This window comes from Myotis lucifugus, unplaced genomic scaffold, assembly GCF_000147115.1.
Source record: "Myotis lucifugus unplaced genomic scaffold, Myoluc2.0 scaffold_397, whole genome shotgun sequence".
Classification (NCBI taxonomy): Eukaryota; Metazoa; Chordata; class Mammalia; order Chiroptera; family Vespertilionidae; genus Myotis; species Myotis lucifugus.
The window spans coordinates 659675-681642 of NW_005871445.1; the positions used below are offsets into that span (position 1 = coordinate 659675).

The 21968-nt window shown below is 54.7% G+C and overlaps 2 protein-coding genes across 3 annotated transcripts in view; one reads left to right on the forward strand and one right to left on the reverse strand.

Moving 5' to 3' along the window:
• The window catches only part of RALGPS1 (Ral GEF with PH domain and SH3 binding motif 1), a 228297-nt gene that overhangs the window by 59703 nt on the left and 146626 nt on the right, over positions 1-21968 (reverse strand). The gene's annotated exons all lie outside the window — the stretch shown is intronic.
• ANGPTL2 (angiopoietin like 2) overlaps positions 3147-21968 on the forward strand; it is a 35466-nt gene continuing 16644 nt past the window's right edge. The window contains exons 1-2 of the mRNA XM_006102098.3: positions 3147-3654; positions 17054-17920. Coding sequence (XP_006102160.1) covers positions 17104-17920 — 817 coding nt within the window. The 5' untranslated portion in view covers positions 3147-3654; positions 17054-17103. The remainder of the gene's footprint in view (positions 3655-17053; positions 17921-21968) is intronic.

Below are 21968 nucleotides of genomic sequence, written 5' to 3' on the forward strand. Positions count from 1 at the left end.
CACCCTCCCGCAGTCAGCCGTTCATGTGTTCATCCCACTGGACTGGGCTGGACAAAAGGAGAGTCTACATGGCTACGCCCCCAGTGCTCAGGGAACCCACAGCCAAGGAGGCAATAAAAGTTACTATAGCCAGCACTTATTGAGCACTTACTATGGACTAGCCATTGTGTGTGACACTTAATGTCTCCCATCGTATTTAATTTTCACAGCAGTCCTATGTGGTAAATCCTTGCATCATCTCCATTTTACAGGTGAGCAAAGGGAGGCTCCGGTTGGACTAGGATTTGACTCCACTCGGGCTCCTCAGCAGCATAAACTGCCCAAGGCACCAAAGGGGCAGGGGCCATGCAAAGACGGACAGGGCAAGGCCACCTGGTGCTCCTCCCCCGCTTGATGAGATCCTAGGAACGTGGACTTGAGAAAGCAAGTTTGTTTTCAAGGGACTTCGGCTGCATTTGTTCCAGAGGGAGGGAATGTCCAGGGAATTCCCCCTCCTCACCGACCCGATCCGGTGAGTCCAACTGCTTCTCTTACCAGCGTGGCTGCAACCATCTCCCCAGCTCTGGATGACTTGTCTGCCACTCCCATCAATCCAGGCTGCACGCAACCATCACTGGGGCTTTAAAAAGTAGCAGCAAGTTGGAACACTGCCATGCTTAAAGCCTCTCAGTGGCTCCCGAGCATCCCTGGGATAAAGCCCCACCTCCCTCCCCAGGCCTCTGTGCTCTGCCCTGCTCCCCTTCTCTCCGCAGCCAAGCGCACTTTTCAGCTCCTCGAAAGAACTCTGCGCTGCTCCTGCCTCAGGGTCTGCTCGTTACCGCTGCTGTAACAAGCTCCCACCCAAACTTAGCAGCCTACAGCTACCGTTTTCTTATCGCCATGGATTCTTCAGTCAGGACTTCAGATATGGAGCAGTGGAGTGCCTTATCTTTGCTGATGTCTGGGGCCTCAGCAGGAAGACTCTCTAGTGAGGGTGACTGGATGGGCAGGAGCTGAATCGCTGAGAGGCATCTTTCCTCACACGTCCGGGGTGGGTGCTGGCTGGACCTATGCCATGGACGGCCTCTGCGTGCCTGCTTCCGGGCAGCGGGGCTTCTCAGGCTCCAGCCTGGCTCGAAGCTCCAAAACAGTGTCCCAGTGAACAAGGCAGAAGCTGCACTGCCTGTTCTCCCCCAGCCTTAAGTCCAGGAGTGTCACTTCCATTGCATTTTACTGGCTACAAGCAAGTCCGGAACCACCCGACTCAAGGGGAGAGGGCAGAGCCCTGCCCCTCCAAGGTCTCATGTGGACCAGGAGATACCACTGGGGCTATCTCTCTGAAAAAGCAACCTACCACACGGCCTTTACACACTATTGCCTTGCCCAGACCACCATCCTCTCTCCAACCTCCCCACCTGCTAATTCTCACCAGTGTCCAGGTTTCAGCTGAAGCTCCTCTTTCTAAGGAGCCTGCCTGGACTGCCCCACCCAGGCTTAGTCAGGCCTCTGGCTTACATATGCCCTTAGCGCCCAGCACTTCTCATGTACCCCAGTCAGTCTGTCTGTCTCCCCTCCTGACTGTGAGCTCTATGAGGACAGGGACTTTCGATTCCTGGTGTTAGCTCAGAGCAGGTTCCACACCCTGGAGAAGAGAGACAGACATCCTGGAGAAGAGAGAGGAGGAGGGGGAAGGGGGAAAGGTTATATGCCAGCCTCCAGCTGTCAAGGCTGTAGCTCAAAAAGAAATCCACTGGGTGCCCTGTGCTCCTGCTGACCTCGAGCCCCGGCCTGCCACAGCCCCACCACCCGCGGCATGACCACCGCCCCACCGGGCCCCTCCAGGCCTTCTGGGGATCCACAGAATGGATGGGCATCTTCACCCCCAATCCAGCTGTCTGGCTGATGCTGTGGCCTATAACATACTGGGGTCTTTTGCAAAGACCCACCTTCTAAAAAGGGATGGACCGACAAAAGGTGAAAGGAGACCGTCCAAGCATGTGAAGGAGGCTGAGGCAGGAAGAAACATTTGCTCCCTGCAGGGACAGAAGTCAGGTCCTGAGGAGGGGAGGGTCATGATGGACCTGTGTGCCCAGGGACCAAGAACATGATTCACTGTGCTTAGGAGTGGGGAGAACTCCATTAAAATGTCTCTCCCAATTTGTACCCAAACATCAGCACTACCACCATCTTCACCACTAATTTTTTTTAAAGTAAAGAAGAGTCACCATGGGTATCTTGCATGGCTGTTGTCCAGGCAGAGGAGTGCACTGTGCCCGGGGGCCCCTTCCCAACCTGCCCCCCCCCTCCTGGAGAACCGCTCACTTGTGGGCCCAGTGCTGTCTCCTTTCTTGCTCTGACTTACAAGCTGCACCTTGATGACGACTGTGCTGAGGACTCGATGGTCCCGCATTATTTCTTCCTTGAAAAGCCTGATTCGGGGCGGGGGGGGTGTCACAGTAACCCACCTGATCCCAGAGTCTGAGTTCAGTCCACTGGGGCACCCTTGCCCTGTGCCAAGCCCTTTCGCGAGTGACCTCACAGAACGCTCGCCGCAGCCCTTGGAGGTGGATTACTAGTCTTTGCTCATTTGATGATGCATGAATGGGACACCCAGAGAGGTGACTAAATCAAGGCCACTCAGGTGGGAAGTGACAGTGCTTCTCCAGCGCTCCTCACCCCAGCTGCGGTGTCCCCTGGTCCTAGGCTCCTGCCTCCCTCCCGCTAACTTTCCCAGCTCAGATGCTACTGGCTGCTGTGCAGACAGCCTTGGCTCCCTTCCCCAGGGTTCCGAGAGGGGAATGAAGTCCAGGAAGGCCATCGGCAGGGCTGCCCTGCTGCCCGCCTGGGGACAGGGACTTCCGGGGAGCCCCCGCTCCCTGCAGAGCGCACACTGTTGCCTGCACAGCTGGAGCAGCTCTCAGCCCATTACCTGAGTTGGAGGGGAAGCTGTCTGCTCTGCAGAGCAAACCGGGAGCTGCCTGGGGTTTGGGCCGGGGAGCTGCCTGGGGTTTGGGGAGCAGGCGGGCCAGGGAGCAGAGCCCGGCCAGGCTGCCTGTGCCAAGGAAGGGAGGGGGGGCTGCCGAAGCCGCCAAAGCGGGCTGGGGGAGGGGCCGGGCCAGCTGGGGCCGGAGCTAGTGTGACATCACTGGGCGCCCGCCTCTGTCTGGGGCTGAGGGGAGGCCCTGAGCCTTTCTGGGGCCTGGGGGATCCTCTTGCATTGGTGGGTGGAGAGAAGTGCCTGTAGCCAACCAGGGTCAGGCTGTGCTCACAGTTTCCTCCAGCGGCATGTAAAGGCTCCACAAAGGAGTTGGGAGTTCAAATGAGGCTGCAGCAGACAGCCTGAGCCTGAGGAAGACCGAGCCCTGCGCTGTGCCTCCTGGGCTGGACCTGCAGAGCATGGCCCTGAGGCGGCCGCCGGCTCCCGCCACAAGCTAAGGCCGTTTGTGAGCAGCCCTGCAGGACCCCTGGCCGCCCCCGCCCGGCCGGCTGAGCCGCTGTGCAGGGCTGTGCGGGTGGAGCAGAGCCAACAGAGGCCAGTGAGGCAGGGCTGCTCGGTGGCCAGGCCAGTCTGCGGCGTGAGGACCCTCCTGGAAGCCATGGACAGGCTGCCTCGCTGACGGCCGGCCGAGGGGAAGCATGTGAGGAGCTGCCCCAGAACCACGCAGGAGGGAAGAGGTAAGGGGCCTCTTGGTGGCACGGGGAACAGGGGGCACAGGGAGAGGCAGCAGCTGGTCCCGTGTCTCGGGGCTCAAGACCCCTGACCCCCAGCTGGGGGTGTGTGCAGCTGGGTCCCAGAGGGGTCACTCCTGCTTTCACTTGGAGACAAACAAGACATGTGTCAGGGCAGGACCTGTGGATGCTTGGGCAGAGGGTGGTGTTCTGGGGTGAGGTCATGGGCTGGGGCTCCGAGGCTTTCCCAAGAACCCTCTCTCCTCCTCAAAGGCCCTCTGGGTGATGGCAGTGGCTCCTGGGCCGCTCGGAACTGGAGTGTGTGCCTGAGTATGTGCCATGCGTAGGTGTGTGCCTGAGGGGCCAGGAGACAGCAGGGGCAGCTGAGCATTCCGGAAGCCGTTTTGAAGTTTGGGTTCCTCTGCCTGGCTAGGGATGACCCCCAGGCAAAAGCAAAAGCAAACGCTAATGCTGTCCTGTGGGAGCTGGGAGCCTCATTCAGAAAGTTCCTTGGAGCTGAGCAGTGGTGCCCACACCCTCGGCCGGGAGCAGAGGGGCAAAGGGCTCCAGCACCAGGAGGGATGTGCCAGCCAGAGTCTGTGACACTGTGACAGGGCGAAGCGCTGCCCTGGCTTCCTCCGCACATCCGAGGATGCCTGGTCCCTCCTCACACTGGATGGTGCCCAGGTACCCGGTCTCCCACTGGCTGGACGTGGCTGAGAAAGGGGATGACCAGTCCCAGCAGGGGGACAGCAGGCTCCACATTCCGAGTCCCTTGAAAGCGCTCAGCGTTAGCTAACGTTTCGAAACAAATTCTTCCCTGATCCCTCCCTTGTGCTCCTGTGATATGTGTGTCACGGGTCAGCTAGTGCCTCTGCTGTGGGATTATGAGAGCTCCCAGGGCCAGTTCGGTTACTTAGAAAAGGATCCCCTTTCAGCGGGGCTCGGGGGAAGCTGAGCATGCCACTCCGAAGCTGGCCCCACGCCCCCACACGGACTCCTCCAAATTGAGGCAGAGTGAGGCAGTGCTGACGAGCAAGGTTCAAATCCTAGCCCTTCCGCATATGAGCCAATTGACTGGCAGAACACGGAGCCTCTCCAAGCCTCAGTTCCCTTTTCTGTAAAATGTGAGGACAATGGTGCCCACCTCTTAGTAACAGCTGATACTTATATTGCACTTACCCTGATCCAGGCACTTGCCAACTTGTGGAATCCTCACAGCCACCCTATAACCTAAGTGCAGAGTGTAAGTGATGTGCCAAGGCCACATGCTAGTAAGTGCCAGCCCCAGGACTCGAACCCAGCACTCCAAACCACACTCCCTGCTGTCTAGCATGCCCGGGAAGGCCTTAGCACAATGCTTGGTGTGCGGCAAACCCTCAGAAAATGTTAGTTGCTGATTATTATGAACCATAACAATCAGAATCGCAGGGAGGAAAGAGCAGAGATCCACATTCTCTCTCTGTCCCGTCACATCCTGCTAGGGTGTCAGAAAACCCACAAGACTTCCCCACCCTGGGGGTCTTCCCAGGAGACCGAGGGGGGCTTTATGTCTGAGGCGACCTGCAGCTCTCTGGGTCCTAGAAGTCCACACTAAGGGAGGGTGCAGACGCTATGACAAAACAAACTCAGTGTATCTGACCAACCCTGCAGTATGAGCATCCTCCACCCACATAGGCATTGCTTGTCTGCCTGCTGGTCTCCCCGCCACAACCATAGTGGGCGAGGAAAGTGAGAGAGCTCCATGCTGCAGGAGGAGAGGCACAGACCCCTACCTCAAACCCCACCCCTATCACCAGGTCTGCCACGTGGTGGCCAAGTCGGTGGATCTGACACCAGCCAACACTGATGTATCTTAGCCGGCGACAGTGGCTTCTCTCCTTTGGCCCCAGGGATCTTGGTGGGCTCCTGAAGTCCCGGAAGCATTTTGAGAAGCTGACATTAAATATCTGTTTTCCTAGCACTAGGCCTCTGGGTTGCAAAAGCTCCAGCCTGGAGCCAAGGTGGCTCACTGGGGTCTCTGGGCAGCCCAGGCCAAGCAGAGGCTCTGACCGACTCCACGGGGCTGGCTAACAAAAATAGGATTAGTTATTACTCAGTAAAGGCAGTCGTGGTGGCACAGATAACAATGTGTGAAGCACACAGCCAGGGAGCACAGGGCGGGCTGCACGGTATCACTACAAGCTCATGGGCAGAACTAAGCCGCTCCTCCATTAGGTACTCACTGGGCTAAGAAAGGCACAGGCATTATCTTGTTTCATCCTCACCAGAAGCCTAAGAGGTAGGTTCCAGTTTTAGCATCCCATTTTATAGAAGAGAAAACTAAGGCTCAGAGAGGGTAAGTAACTTGCCCAAGATCACACAGTTGATCCCTGCTCAGTCTGGCTCCAACGTTCATACTTCTCCCCACTCTACAGCCCTGTTAAAGGCGTGTTGACTTCTCTTTTCCTGACCCTGTCACTGGGTCCCTCCCTGCCCATGGCCCCAGCAGCCACATCTGTTTTGATTGCTGTCCTACAAAATGCTGCATCATCCCATCTGAAAACCATGTGCTTCCCGGATTCGGATGCACCACTTACTTGTCATAGAAGCCTACCTCTGAGACAGAACAGGCATCATTGCCACCCTATCAAAGATGAGCCCCAGCACAGCCACACAGCGTGCCTGTGGTAGCGAGTCAGTGAGCCGGGCCTGGATGCGAGACAGGCTGTCTGACTTCAGAGACCCCGCACCTGGTGCTCGGCGCTGCTGTCCCCGCGTCAGCACCTCGGCTCGGCACCAGCTCCGGGGCAGAGCCCTGTGTTTCCTGCACTCCTGCCTGGAGACTCCAGGGCTGCTGAAGCGGAGCGCAGTCCTCGGGTCCACCCTGGGCCACACCTGAGCAATTCCTCAGCAGCCATCAGGGAGAGGCACTGGTAGCTGCATTAGAACAAACATAACAGACAGCAGCCCCGCCCAAGGCAGGTTCACTCAGCTCTGGTCTCTCTCTCTCTCTCTCTCTCTCTCTCTCTCTCTCTCTCTCTCTCCTTTTTTTTAAATCCTCTCCCGAGGACATTTTTCCATTGAATTTTTTAGAGAGAGTGCAAGGGAGAGACACAGAGAGAGAAATATCAATGTGAGACACATCAATTAGTTGCCTCCCTCACGCACCCTGACCAGGGCCTGGGATTGAGCCTGTAACCGAGGTACATGCCCTTGACTGGAATCGAACCCAGAACCCTTCAGTCCACAGGCCAACACTCTATTCACTGAGCCAAACAGGCTAGGGCAGTTCAGGCCCCCTCTTAATCAAACTCATTTCCTCTGAAATGGTCTCAGTTAACAGCACTTAGATGCCGGAGGGACTCTGTTTCTTGCATCCACAGCCCAGTGGGAGCAGGTGGAAGGTGAAGCTAACAATCCCCAACACAACAGCAGGAGACTTGTAAAGGGAAAGCATGTGGCACTGAGAGGGGCCTGCAATTGGGCGGTGCTGTCCCCACTTTACAGAAGAGGAAACAGGCTCAGAGGGTGCAGCACCTCTGCTCAGGTCTCTCCACTAGTGGGCCCAAAAGCACGGATTCCAACCCAGATCTAGGCTCATTCTACCCCAGCCACTGCTATTCTAGACAAGCACACTGTGGAAATCTCAAGAATGAATCAATTCATTGAATAGCATTTCTTTTCTGTGAATTTATATAAAACACCCCAAATAGAAGGGTTATTCAGCCACTGGCAGCTTGGAGTTGGTGGTGATAGGTCACATCAGAACCTCATTCTGACGGTAGTTTCTATGACAGAACCGTAATTCCCTCCCTCTGACTGTAAGCTATATGACTGATTTAATAACAGCTTGGTGGTGGTGGTGGTGGTGGGGGGGGGGGGGCGTCGTAAACATCACATTGTAATGTTGTAAAACATTATAAAATTGTAAACATTGTAAAACAATACAATGTCCCATTACATGTATAGATCATTGCAAGACATTCTGATCACAGAAATGTTCACATGTGTGTGTTGGGGGAGGGGGGAAGGAGGAAGGGGACAGGCAGGCCTCTTACAATCGTGCTATTGTGTTAGGTCCATTCTCTGGTGAAACCAGCCTGTATGGGGCCAGCAGCCCCAGAGTCTCGGCCTTCCCCTGCTGCCTAGTCCCTCCAGAAAGGCAGGCCCAAGATCGCCTCGGAAAAGACCAGAATGAACTCTGTTCTTATCTCCAAGAGATGCCTGAGGACCCACCCAGCTCCAGGAATGCCCCAACTCCTGCTCCAGGTGGTCCCACTCCAACATCCTTGAAGGAAACACTGTATCTTAGTCACTACTGAGCCTCCAATCCCGACTCAATACCGACCCAGGGCCCAGAGAGAAAGGTATCTGTGAAGTGAATGAATGAATGAGTGAATGAAGCAAGTCTCAGACCCAGGCAAACAAGCCTCGCCAGCCCAGGTGCCACACCATTCCCCTCTGGGTGTCCAGGCCAGGTCTCTTTTGGGGTGCCTCCTCTTCCACCCTGTGCTCTCCCAACCACCACCCGGCTGCATGAACTGCCACCACAGCCCCTGAGCTGCCCTCCCAGGGCCTGATCACTGCATTACATGAGTCCAGCTGTGTCCTGGGTGCTGTGATGGAGGAGCCACAGCTGCTCCTGAGGCTGGAGGAGGGAGGGCCCTCACTGCGAGTGGACAGCTCACAGAGCAGTGGACACATGAGTCCACTTAGAAAGGAGGGCGGCAGGCGGAACACCGGGAAGTGCTGGGGCAAAAAGAACGGCGTGTGCGGAGCAGGGAGGCGTGACCACACAGGCGCTGTCTTCCTAAGTAGGACACTGACAAGTCCAGAGTTAAGTTTCAGAATGTGTCCTTCCAAAGGCAGCGGCCAGTGGGCTGTGGATAGGAAACCCGGCTCTGGAGGAAGCAAACGGTCCCGAGCCCAGCTCCACCACTTGGTAGCTCTGTGGCCCCAGGCAAGTGGCTTCAACCACGACCTCTGTTTCCTCAATGTGAAATGGGGACCAGCCTAGCCCCTGCCTCACAGAACTGCTGGGATCAGTGAGGTGGGCACCCAAAGTGCTTGTCCCAGTGCTCAAAGGGTGAGCCCAGGCCAACAGGCTGAGGCGGCCCTGGTGCCAACCACTCAGCCGGCCCAGAAGAGCAGCTCCAGGCGGGGTCTGGTTTCCCAGGAAGCCGTTGGGGGCAGCACTGCCCAGACAGTCCCAGACCTCCCCCTCTCCGTGGAGGCTCCCCAGCTCCAGGGCTCCAGAGCACATCAGGCCCCACCGGAAATGTAGCGGCCAACTCAGAAGCCGGGCTCCGAAATGGCTTCTGCAGACTCTCCGCCTCTGCTCTGCTGGCCGAGGCTCCTGGCAGAGGGCTCCGTGCGTCGGCTTCGGGGGAATCTCAAAATGGTTCCCAAGTAATGTACCATGAAAAGTCGCAGCAGCACCCTTGTCCCCCTGGCAAAGGCAACCAGCTCCCCACTGCCTAACCACATCCCCTCTTACCCTATGATCTCACAGTGTGACCACAACCGCCTCCGCCATGAACCCAGCCCTTCCCTGGAGCCAGCAACTCCCCAGGGGCAGGAGCCCAGAGCCTGGGGCATCAGGCCGATTCCACCCCCAGAGCCCCTCTTCCAGGCAGATCTGCCTGACCCCGCACTACTGGCTTCTCTGGCTCATGCCTGTGTCCCCATCACCCGTGACAGGGCTGGGCCCAGGCTGGAGTCACACACAATGGCTGGGAAAGCTACAGGGCGGGGCAATGGAAGGCGGGGTGATGGACACACGGTTTGTTGAAGGTCTGATGAGAGTTGAGCTGGCCAGATCTGGGGACTGGCTCCAGACTCTCTGGGTGCCCCCATGGGCTGCTAGTGGGAATGATTCAGGGGAGCCAGGCTGTGAGGGGATGGCAGCCGAGAGCTGGTTGCTCTCTCCCTGGCCTCCAGGCTGGCAGTGAATCAGGACAGTGAAGCCCAGCCCCTCCTCCAGGTCTCCTAAGGGGAGGGTGCCACTGCTCATCCTAGATGCCCGTGCTGGGGTCTCACCACTCGAATGATCAGGAAGCTCTTTCTAATATCTAACAAAACTCACCCTTGTGCTGACCTAAAGCCATCGCCACTTACTCAGGCAACAGTGACAAAGACGTGATCTGCACCCCGGCCATTAAACAAGCAGACACACTGGCTGGGGGGACCATCTTGATCAAAGTGAGGGCACGGGCCTCGCCATCGACAGCTGAACCCCAAGTCTGACATTTACTCCAAGTGACCTCAGGCAAGTGACCTGGCCTTTCTGGACCTGGGTTTCCTCTGCTGCAAACGGCAGATAACAACGCCTTTCTCCTGGTGAGGAGACCATACAATCTGTTACCCATCAGGGCACTTGTGAGAGCACTGCGGTGCTATCAGATAATTACAGCACACAGCACACCTCAGCCGGCCAGCCAGGACGCATGGGCCCATTCCTAGGGCTGTAAGCTCCAACGAGATAGATGCAGCTAGGCACACAGGACGTTTACAACAAACAAGTCACTGCTGTTATCTATGTTCTTGGTCAGCAGGGCCCTCTCCAGCCTTATCTTTTGGAATTTTCCTTTGTCTGGATCCCTCTCACATCCTGGATTACCCGTTGGTTTGGGGACCTGCTGGCTTACCATACGTCTCAACCAGCTTTAGTAGGAAAAACTGTCAACTTGGAAGCTTTGATTTTTCTCTTATCTGTCCTGATGTTGGCTTAGCTATCTTGACTGGTGCTCAGGTCTGTCAGACTCACTCAAACAGCTCAGGTTCCTGGCTACCCAGAACCCAGACGTCAGGGGCGAGCAGGGCACGCTCGGGGCCAGGTGGCAGTTCCAGATTCCCTCAGAGCCCTGGCAGAGGCCTCCTCCCAGGCCTCCTGCAGTGCCTCAGCCTGGATGGCCTGGACACATAATACCTGCCCTTCATCTGTGATCAGACGATGGGGCAGGGCAGGCTGCGGAGGGAGGGGCGGGTTCTGTGAGCCCCTCAGACTAGTGCTGACTCCATCCTGAGAGCGGGAGTTAATTCAGAGGTCTCTGGGGGTCAGCAGAAGTCCTGTTCTCCCCCTACCTGGGGAGGAGTCAGAGAACAATCCCTTTGAGTGGCCTGTGACTTCAGCACTTCTGCTGCTATACGTTCAGCATGGTATACTTTGGAGTTCTGTTACCCACTCTGCCACTTTAAGTAACACTTTGCTGGGTGACTGGGCAAAATGACTCATGGTCTTTGAATCTCAATAGTTTACTCACCTGCTGTTAGTCTTAAAAGCATTTTTGTGGGAATTAGAAGATTGCTGTAATATAAATATACAAAGCTACAAAGATGACGAGTGTGAGTTGTGCTCCCTGGAGCTGCCTAATGCAAGGCGGGCCACATGCACGCACCCTGAACTAGCAGGCCCCCCTCCCGGGCTGTGGGGAAGACTGGGATAGTGTCCAGGTGGCAAAGGTAGGTTTACAGTTGTTAGGACACGAAACAGAGTTAATAAAGCTACTGTAATAATCATAACCTGAGTGTCTTTTTCCCTACGAATAACTGTGAACCTACTTTTGCCCACCCCTGTACATAACGTGCTGGGAGATGATGGGCTGTATACGACTATTGTTAGCATTTGAACTTTTCTCATTCCTCACCTTTGGGGTGAGAACTCACCAGAGTGCCACAGCTCTGCCTATGAAAACAACTCTTCCCACAAAGCGGCCCCTCACCTGGGCTGCGGTGCCCGAGGCCCGTGGGCACACGACGTGTGGCCCCCCGCAGCCGGCACGCAGGGACGCACCGGAGGCTGGTAGGACCAAGCGGGGAGGCCAGCTCCCAGTGCGCAGAGGCCGTCACGTGGCCCAGTCACACTTGCGGGGAGGGAAGCCCGTGCATAATGGAAACTCCTCACAATACAATGTGGAAAAGCCATTTCAAGAATCGCTTTTATTTTCATACCGAAGCCAAGGAAAATAGCTGGATTTGCTTTTCTTTGTTGGTCATAGGAAGAAACGGAGGAGCACGGCTTTGATTGGAATTGAGTTCTTCCCCAGGTCTCAGATGGCTGGAATGCTGGGGGGGTGGGGGGGATGTCTCTGGGGATGCAATTAGTTGAATAAATATCAAGAGAGCAAAAGTAAACAAACTTATTACTGCCCATTAACAACTGCCAAACTAGCAAAAAACTGAGGAGTGGGGTTGGAATCTTCAAGGAAAATAGATGACTCCAAGGCTGAGCACAGCCCTCGGTGTTGGCTGACCTGGGCTCTGGCTGCCACGTGCTCCTGGGAAAGTCACTCGGCCTGTCTGGGTGTCTGTGTCCCCGTTTATAACCACCTCCCTAGACCCAACACAGCCCCGTTCCTTCCCTTCCTTCTGGAAACTGAAGAGGCTCCAGGTCACTTCTGTCAAACCCAGACTCCATGAAAACACAACGGTACCAGAGCCAGCAGTGTCATGACTGGTCCCACCACTCACAATGTGACCTTGAGCAAGACCACTCTGAGCGGCATCCTACTACTAACTGGCTCTGAGTGGTGTAATGATGAAATGAGATCATGAATATGCAAAGGGCCTTGTGCTAACTGTCCAGTTTGGCTCACTTTTTAGTCGAACAATCTCAAGAAACACTCTTTGCAGAAAGCACAGCCTCTGATGTTTGCATGCCTCTTCCTTCCCCACTCTGTGCCCAGTGCTATGTGACAGGCTAGGGACCCCAACTCAGCCAGCACTCAGTCCAACCAGTGGACTGCTTCAGGGCTGGGAGGTGAGGCCACACAGGCCTCCTGGCTTGTGAAGTGGGATAATTAATTCTGGTATCTCCTCAGGGTGGAGGTGGGGGTTCAGGGAGATGGTAAGAGTGCTGGACACACTGCCTACATGTGGCCAGCCTGCCCCACCGTGAGCGGCTTTGCTATCCCTGCTCTAATGCTGTGATCACATTATTCCACCTCTAGTTTCAGAAGCACTTTCATGTCCTAGTGCATAAGGTGAGTCGGATCACCCCATTTCACAGAAGAGGCTCAGCCCAGCCTTCAGGATCTCAAGTCCAGGGGCACAGAGCTTTTCCCAGGAAGCCTGAGAGCCCAGGCTTGGGAGGGAATGGAGCTCAGTGATAAACAGTGCACCCTGCCTGGTCGTGAGGCCTGCCTGGGGAGGTTTGGAAGTCAACCCTTTCCTGCAGTCAACTTGCCTCCTGGGCCTCTGGCAGTTTCTTGGCCATGGCGGAGGCGCAGGCTGGCATCACTCGGGCACAGAGAGGTGTTTGTCACCAGCTGCGCAGGCAGGTGAGCGGCCCTGGAAGGCAGCGGCAGGCCCACCCTAGCCGGGAGGGCAGCTCCTCCCCATTGTTCTGGGCCTGGCGTGGCTGCCAGCACAGGAGCTGCCAAAGCGTGTTGGAAACCAGGCAAACACTCACAAACTCAGCCCGGTTTCCACTGACGTCACTGCAGCCCTACCTCGTAGCCCGACCCAAACCAGAGGCTCCCAAACACCTTTCTCTGCCTGGCCTGCGAGGCCTGCGCTGGCCACTGGAACTATGCTGGGGCTTGGTCATTCAAATGGAGAACAGCTCAGTGCGGCCCTGGGAGCACAGGGTCTGTGTGCAATGCCCACGGTCTGCCACAGGTAGAGCCTGGACCCACGCGGCTCATTGGAGAAGCCCCCAAAGGGACCCTGGGGAAGACAAAACCTCCAGGTTCTGCGTTGTGGCTATTTTAGCGCAAATTAATGTGAAATCAGAAAGTAGTGATGCTGATATTTTTTGCTACTAAAAACCAGATTGAGTACATTTCTGTGTAATAACTAAGAGTTTGAAGGTTGATGAAAAAGGGGCCACATGCTAAACCTGACACGCTCAGAGGAGGCCTGCATGGGGACCTTACAAACTTAGAGACCAAAAGTATTCACATCAACTGGTCTGAACACCAACATTCCTAACTAAAAGCCCGGGGGGGGGGGGGGGGGTGTATGTCCTAGGCCTGTAGCTTCCTTGACAAAGGTCAACCTTTACCTTAAGTGAGCCTGTCCATTATCTTTTTGCATCTAAGATAACAACTTTGAAATGTAGAGTGATCTTCTTTCCCAGACCCCTCAGGGCACAACCCTGGGCACAGACCACAGAACCCCTGGTTATCTCGTTCCCCACATACCACCTCTATGTGCCCTGAATGTTTATTCACTATCCTAGACCCACCAATGTAAAGGAAGTAGGTGTCTCTCTATTCTGCCTTTTTATCCACTCCAAGAGGTCCCCCTCTTTGCTTTCTCCATCCCCCTAATCTACCACCCATGGATTTCACGTAATTCTCTTTACATTTCCTCCTTTTATTCTAATGTATAAAATAAGCTGTAAAACTGCCATTCTCCAGAGAGAGAGAGCATTTTCTCAATCTGTTGAGATTTTGCTTCCCAGCAATTGTCATCAGTTTGGCAACTTATAAAAATTATCTATGTCAACAGGTTCAAATACATCAAACCAAGGCTGAGTTCTACCAGGACTGTGTGATCTTAGGCAAGTCGCTTAGCCTTTCTGAGTCTCAGCTTCCTCATCTGTAAAATGAATATAACAACAGTATCCACCTTAAAAAGACATTCTGGAATTCGATAAAGTAGAAAACACGTGCAAAATGTGTTGGCAGGATCAGGTACCTAGTGGGCACTTGGCAAATGGATGTTATGAAAGTTATGAATAAATATGACAAATGGCCTCCTGTGCAGCTCCCTCCCCCGCAAGCAGTCACTTCCCTGCCCGACTATGTCCCTGCCACTGCACTCCCACTGCCTGCAGCTGTTGGTGGGCGTGTCTTTTCTTTGAGCTCCCAGAATTCCAGGCCACCAGCTAGGCACTGGGAATAGAGCAGCGACCAAAACAGACACTCCCCATCTTCATGGAGCTTTCATTCATACGAGGAGAGTAGGAGGCACTATGTGTCTGATGGTGCTGAGGAGACCGGAGGGGAAAGGTGGTGAGATCGCAATTTTAATGTACACCATACGCGTCTATGGACGCAGTGGGGATGGTTTCCATTTTGGACACGTGGCAATTAACTGGTTAAATAATCAGGGAGGGCCTCACTGGGAAGGTGATATTTCAGCAAAGACCTGGAAGAAGCAGAGCAGCGAGCGATGAGGAAAGTGCTGAAGACAGGAGACAGCAGGTGCAAAGGCCCCGGGTCACTAGTGGGCTTGCCGAGCCTGAGGAACATCCAGAAGGACAGTGCAGCTGCAGAGGTGCGAGCCAGGGTGAGAGGAGTCAGAGATGAGCTCAGGGAGGAAGCGGGCCAGATTAACAGGGCCTTAGAGACCGGTTGGCTTTTTCTCTAAGATGAGCAGCCTTTTGAGGAGAAGAGTGACCCGATCTGACTTTTTTAGAAGGACCACACTGGCTGCTGGGAAGAGGAGGGGCTGCAGTGGGCAAGCGCAGGAGCAGGGAGACCAGCGAGGTCAGGTGAGAGGTGGAGGTGGGCTGACCAGGAGCGGGAGAGGTGGAGCAGCAGTAGGATTCTGGGAACAGTTCCAGGATACTGTTATTATAATTTGGTGGTGAATTAGATGTGGGGTATGGAAGAAAGAAAGGATGACTCCAAGGCTGTTGGGCTGAGCAACCAGAAGAATGAAGTTGCCATTTACTAACAAAAGAAAAACTGGGGTGAAAAGGTGGGGATGGAGCGATGGGGAATACCAGGAGTTTATTTCTGGAAAAGATAAGGATGAGGTGCCTAGCAGATAGTGGAGAGGACATGGTTTATTCAGAGATATGAGTCTAGAGTCAGAGGGTGAGGTCTAGGCTGGAGAAATAAATGTGGGAGTCGTCATGGTTGAAGGTAATCAGAGCCGCAGGACTGGGCAAGATCACCAACGTTGAGAGGCGCGCTGGGCTCTGGGCCCCCAGGACAGAAACAGGAGGAGGAGCCAGCACAGAGGACCGAGAAGGAGCAGCCGTGAGGTGGGAGGAGAGAGTGGTGTTGGGGAAGGAAGTCCAAGAAGAGAGAGGTCAGGCATGTCCCACAGTGCTGACAGGCAAAGTCTTAATGAGGACCAAGAACTGGGCATTGGTCTGGCAAGCAAGGCCACTGGAGTGGAGGAGAGAGGGCAGGCCTGACAGGAGTGAGTTTGAGAACCACAAAAGAGAGCTTTCCGGAAAGACTGAGTACAGGAACCTCTGTGAGGGGTTTGCTAAAAAGGGGAGCAGAGAAATGGAACAGTGGCTGGAGAGGGGATGTGAGGTCAAGAGAGGATAGTCTTTAAGTTGAGAGAAATAACAGCATGATTGTTGGGAAAATATGATCATACGGGAGAGGAGGGGGAGAATCGCCGGAGCCGTGTCCTTGAGTAGCGAAAGGAGGGATCTGCGCACGGCTGTCCCCTCCCTCTTGGCCTCACTCCTAACTCATCCTTCAAGGGTCAGCGGATAGGTCACTTTCTCAGGGAAGCTTTCCTGACCCTCCGATAAGGTCAGTTCGCCAATACACTCTTTCATAGCATATGCTTCTTCCCCTTCTAGCACTTAGAGAATGTGTGGTGATGGGTAAGCCCCATGAGGGCACGGGCAGGCTCTGTCCAGCAGTGTCTGGGCAGCCACACGCTGCCTGGCACACCACAGATGTTCCATGGGTATCTGGGGAAGGTATGAATGACCCAAGAATAGAACTGAAACAACTCCAGAGACACATGTCTGTTTTCTGCTCCCGCCTGGTTTAATCACATTGCAAGGATCAGGACTGTGCAGTGACTGGCTGTGGCAAATATTTGGATTTAAGGAGCTCGGTTGTTTGTTCCTGTTTGGGCTTTACAGCTTGGCTAACACACGAACAAAGCCATGGGGCCGGATACACCCTCCCATTCGCATTGTCTACTAGAAACTGAACACCTCTCATACCATATCTAGAAATTCATTCATTTATCAAACATTCGCTGAACTTCGCTTAGTGCAGCACCCTTGGGATGCAGGATTGACTCAGACACAGCGCCTGCCCTCATGGAACGCAGGGCCCAGTAGATGGAATCACAAAGGATTCTAATTCCTCAAAACTGTGATCCATGTTACAAAGGGCAAGTCCAGGGGATTATGAACACGTAGAATGGGGAGACTAATGGTCTGAGGGGTGTGGGGCAGAGGAGAAGGCAGACAGGACAGCCCTGCCTCTGCCTTCCCTCCCCTCCCAGCTCCCAGCTGCCCGCAGGAGGCTCTCGGGCTATGGGCACTGGAGCTGTAGGCACTGGAGCTGGCTCTCGCCTTCCAATGCCCCGTCTCCTCCCTCTCCCTTTCTATCTCTGCTGGGCCTGCCTGTCTCCTTCTGCTGCTTCCAGAGGGCTGCCTCCTGGAGTGCTTTTTTGGAAAGATCTGCCTGGAGAAGGCTGAGCTCATTTATGGCACAGGCCACTGGCAGTGACAGGGCTGTTACTGAGTCTCCCCTCTGTTTACTTTCAGGTTTTCATAGGCTCCGTTCGCAAAGAAAAGCCACCATTCTGCAAAGGACCATGAGGGCGCTGTGCGCAACGTGCTGGTGGCTGGGACTGCTGGCTGCCCTGGGAGCGGCTGCCGGCCAGAAGGAGGGTTTGGAGGGCACCGAGGAGGGCTCGCCAGGCGAGTTCATTTACCTGAACAGGTACAAGCGGGCCGGCGAGTCGCCGGACAAGTGCACCTACACCTTCATTGTGCCCCAGCAGCGGGTCACGGGCGCCATCTGCGTCAACTCCAAGGAGCCCGAGGTGCTCCTGGAGAACCGCGTGCACAAGCAGGAGCTGGAGCTGCTCAACAGCGAGCTGCTCAAGCAGAAGCGGCAGATCGAGGCGCTGCAGCAGCTGGTGGAGGTGGACGGCGGCATCGTGAGCGAGGTGAAGCTGCTGCGCAAGGAGAGCCGCAACATGAACTCGCGTGTCACGCAGCTCTACATGCAGCTCCTGCACGAGATCATCCGCAAGCGGGACAACGCGCTGGAGCTCTCGCAGCTGGAGAACCGGATCCTGAACCAGACGGCCGACATGCTGCAGCTGGCCAGCAAGTACAAGGACCTGGAGCACAAGTACCAGCACCTGGCCACGCTGGCCCACAACCAGTCCGAGATCATCGCGCAGCTCGAGGAGCACTGCCAGCGGGTGCCCGCAGCCAGACCCGTGCCCCAGCCGCCCCCTGCCACCCCGCCCCAGGTCTACCAGCCGTCCCCCTATAACCGCATCATCAACCAGTTCTCCACCAACGAGATCCAGAGCGATCAGAACCTGAAGGTGCTGCCACCGCCCCTGCCCACCATGCCCACCCTCACCAACCTCCCGTCCTCCACAGACAAGCCGTCGGGTAAGTTCCTTCCGGGAGCCTGCTCCATCGGGACCTCAGAGCCGGGCACCAGGCTTCCCTTGGCTGAGGCCGAGAGTTGGGGAAGAGCCACAGCAAGCTGAAGCTGGGCCAGCGGGCATATAAGCCCTTGGATCCAGCCGCTGGAGCTGGTGGGGTGCAAGGGGGACCACATTCTTTAGATGGATGCTCTGAGGTAGAACCAAGAAACTGGGGGAGTCTCAGAACCAAATAAGTGCTCTCTGGCTTCTGACAGGAGAGAACCAAACCTGCTGTTTTCTGGGCTCTGCATTAGATGCTCTGTGCTGGCGGGTAGGGTGTCTCACCTGCAAGCTCTTGTGCTGTGCCTGGCACAGAACTGCGTTTGGTAAGTGCCTAGTGGAGAAACGGCAGGCCAGAGGAAGAGTGTGTTCGCGTTGAAAGTATGAGAAACATATTGCAGGGCTGGGGCACGGGAGGGATTACTGTTAAAGCCCACACATTTGCTGGAGTCTGGTGCTGTCTAGAATTTCTAGTGATGATTCCATAGACTCTCAAATGCATGTTTCATCATAAATGTAAAGTATAGTGATTCTCAGAATATCATCATGGGGAGAATGGAGCTGTTTTTAAGTTTTGAAGCTTGACCAAGATACTGGCACTGGGCAATCTCGTGTATATGACATCATGAACTGCTACAGCTCCTTACAGAAGATAGGCTAAGAGGATAAGTAACCTGCTCATGGGTTAGGACCCTCGGGCTGGATGTGGCTTCAGACCTTTCACTTTAAATCCAGGGCTGACTCCATGCTCTGGGAATCCTCACTCGGGGGGAAGCCCAGCTCCCGAAGCTCAGCCTCTCATTCACCCAGGACCCTGCAAACCTCCTGAATGGCTGTCACATGAGAATTAGATTCATCTTTGCAAAAACTAACCACAAATCTGCTCAAAGTCCATGATGTGGGTACCACTTCACTGTATAAACAGGGAGATATTTTTACTGAAACTATCCTATTTTGCACATATTTCACACTTCTGAAAATAACCACTGCTACTGGGAAGAGCAGCTTCTTGCTAATTCCAGGGAGGGCTGAACCTGCGTCCAGGAGGGTGGCCTCTGCAAAGAAGGGCTACACTGTCTGCAGACCTGTGGGGCGGGGCAGAGCGCCCGCCTGCAGCCCCTCGAGGAAAGCCCCCCACTGGGTGTGCGGGTAGGAACACGCTCTGGAGCAGACTGGCACGGCTCAAACTCTGCTCCCCCACGGATTAGCTCTGGGACAGTAAGCAAGTCCCTCCACCCCGCAGAGCCTCAGTTTCTCTGTATGTCAATGGGGACAGATTGAAATCGTGCCTACCTGAGGATGAAATGAAATAGTGCAAAAAGTGTGTTTAGCACAGTACTGGTCTCATGTAGTTTCAATACATGGTAGCTATGAGTCTCCTTTGGTCTTGGTCTCTTCATCTTAAAATGAGATTGAAATAAACAGTCCCTCTTTATCTCTGGCATTCTACCGCTGATCTACAGTCTAGAGCAGCCGTGGGCAAACTACGGCCCGCGGGCTGGATCCGGCCCGTTTGAAATGAATAAAACTAAAAAAAAAAAAAGACCGTACCCTTTTATGTAATGATGTTTACTTTGAATTTATATTAGTTCACACAAACACTCCATCTATGCTTTTGTTCCGGCCCTCCGGTCCAGTTTAAGAACCCATTGTGGCCCTTGAGTCAAAAAGTTTGCCCACGGCTGGTCTAGAGTCACATGGTCAACTGTACATGTGTCTGTTTTAAATCAGAAGCTCCAAAGAGAGGGCAGGGCGTGCTGATACATCTTGATAGAACACCCAGAGGGTAAAACGTGCCCTTTGGCACCAAATAAAGGCTCAGCTGAATGTTACTATCATCCTGACGGGAGTCAGGCCGACCTCAGTGGGTGGGGAATAGATGTCCTCTCACCTAAGCATCTCTGGTTTCTGACTCGACAGGGCCAGGACCTTGTGGCTTCACCTGAGCTGATGAACACAGTGTAGGAATAAAGACCTAGCTCTGCATCCACCCCTGGTTAGCTGTTTGCTCCTGAGAAAGTTACTTAACCCTGAGCCTCAATTTTCTCCTCTGTAAAGTGGGAACAAGAGTTATAATATCAGTTTGTTGTGGAAACTCAGTGCAGCCAGGCATGCGTGATACTATGTTCCACCGGACAGCCAGCAATGGCAGAGCCCCTTCTCTGTGCTGATCACAGAGCTGGACTAGGGGAGCAGGAACTCAATCTGGGGGAGGTGGCAGAGGCATGAATGCACTGGGACCCATCCAATACCCACCAGTCTACCCTATAAAGTTGGCACATCAGGTCTGACAAAGGATCTCTCTGAAAGAAAGCATCCATCAAGGTCAAAATTTCCAGAACATTCTGAGAACTTCTGGGACCAACATAACAAAGTACCTGAAATCAGGGACACAGTGAAAATCGTGGGCTGCGCAGTCACGGTGGCAACACCATGGTGTGCTCCGTGTCCCCTAGAGGGGCACGTGAGGGCTGCGGGACATGAGGCTGCACGGCTGCGTCTGCCTGGAGTAGAAGCGGAAGCTGCACAGAGGTGGCGACCTCAGGGCTGACCTTTAGGGATTTGTGTGGGCGTTTACCAGGTGGACTTGGGAGTTAGGAAACCGAGTTACTAGTGGGTCTCAGATGCAGGTGAGTCCCTGCAAAGACCCAGGCCCCTGGCCCTACTCCTGGCACCTCAAATGGTCCGGATCCCCTGCTGCTTCACATTCACAGTACAGCGTGGGTTTGTGCAGCCACGGCTCTGCCCCACCCCACCCTTCCTCTCCCACTGAGGAAAGCACACCTGCATGGGAGGGTATGGCAGTGATTTTATGGTGAAAACTGAAACGCACCTTTTTTTTTTTAAAGCAAAGCCCTCCCAAGTGTTGGTACCGAATGTTAGTAACAGATTCCTTATGACCCATCTGACCACTGAGCTCCCGCAGAGCTGAGACTGAGCACCTGGTTGTGGATGCTGAAAGGGCAGACAGAGCCATGAAGAGCAGGGCTGGGGCCCTTCCCTTTCCTGGGGCTGGACTAAGTGGAGAGGAAAAGACAGATGGTCTCTCTCAGCCAATCAGCAGAGAGCGCTTATCAGCCCTGTTCTGAGAGCTGGGGCAGGTTCTGGGCCTGGAAAACAAAACCTCTTCTATGCTCTTGCCCAACAGATTCGTTGAGCCCGGGGACATCACTCAGCCAGAAACACCTTGCAATTAAACACCTTTGCACTCAAGCTTGGCAGCTTCTAAATCTTTCCTTCCGCAATCTCAGAGCCATCCACTCTTTCCTCATTGTCTAGGCTGCCCAGCCCACAGCGCCCTTCCCCAGGGGACTAGGGAGCCACGGCTGCTTATCTGAGCTGCACTCTCCAGCCTGCTCCAGACAGAACAGGCTGGCCCAGGGCCAGGCCTAGGTGCTCAGAGCCTGAGGAGGGAGACCGGCAGCCTCCGCTTCCCTGGCATCTCACTTGGGTTTTGTCCTGTCTCTCTCAGGTCTGAGGAGACCTGGGCATTTTGGTTAAGATGATGCTAGTGATAAGGCCTGGGCCAATTGGCCCTGCCAGTGCTCTCTCCTCGGGGTCCCGCTGCCCTTCCTGCCTCGCTTCCTCTCCACTCTTTCTCAGGCTCACACGTCCCCTGACCTCCTTCTCCAGCTGTGTGCCTTCGACATACACACACGCACACACGTCAATCGGGTCTGTTGGAGAGAAAGGATGCATGAGGCAAAGGAGAGGACAGGGTGGAGCCTCAGCTCTGTCTGCTCTCAAACGGGTTCTGGGAGGCCTGGGACACCCTTCCTCAGCTCAGCCCAGGCACAGTCAGGCACAAGTCAGCCCTCTGGCCCAGCACCCTCCTAGAAAGGAAAGAAAGGAAAGGCACTGCTACCACCAGCTGTTGCAGTGAGGCCTGGTCTGAAACGAATCTTTGAAAACCAAAAGGAGTAGGCATTTCTAGCTGTTTTCTCTCTTGAGGCAGATAACATAATCAGCTCAGTTTGTTTCTCAATAGAGTCCGAAGGGGCCACAGAATC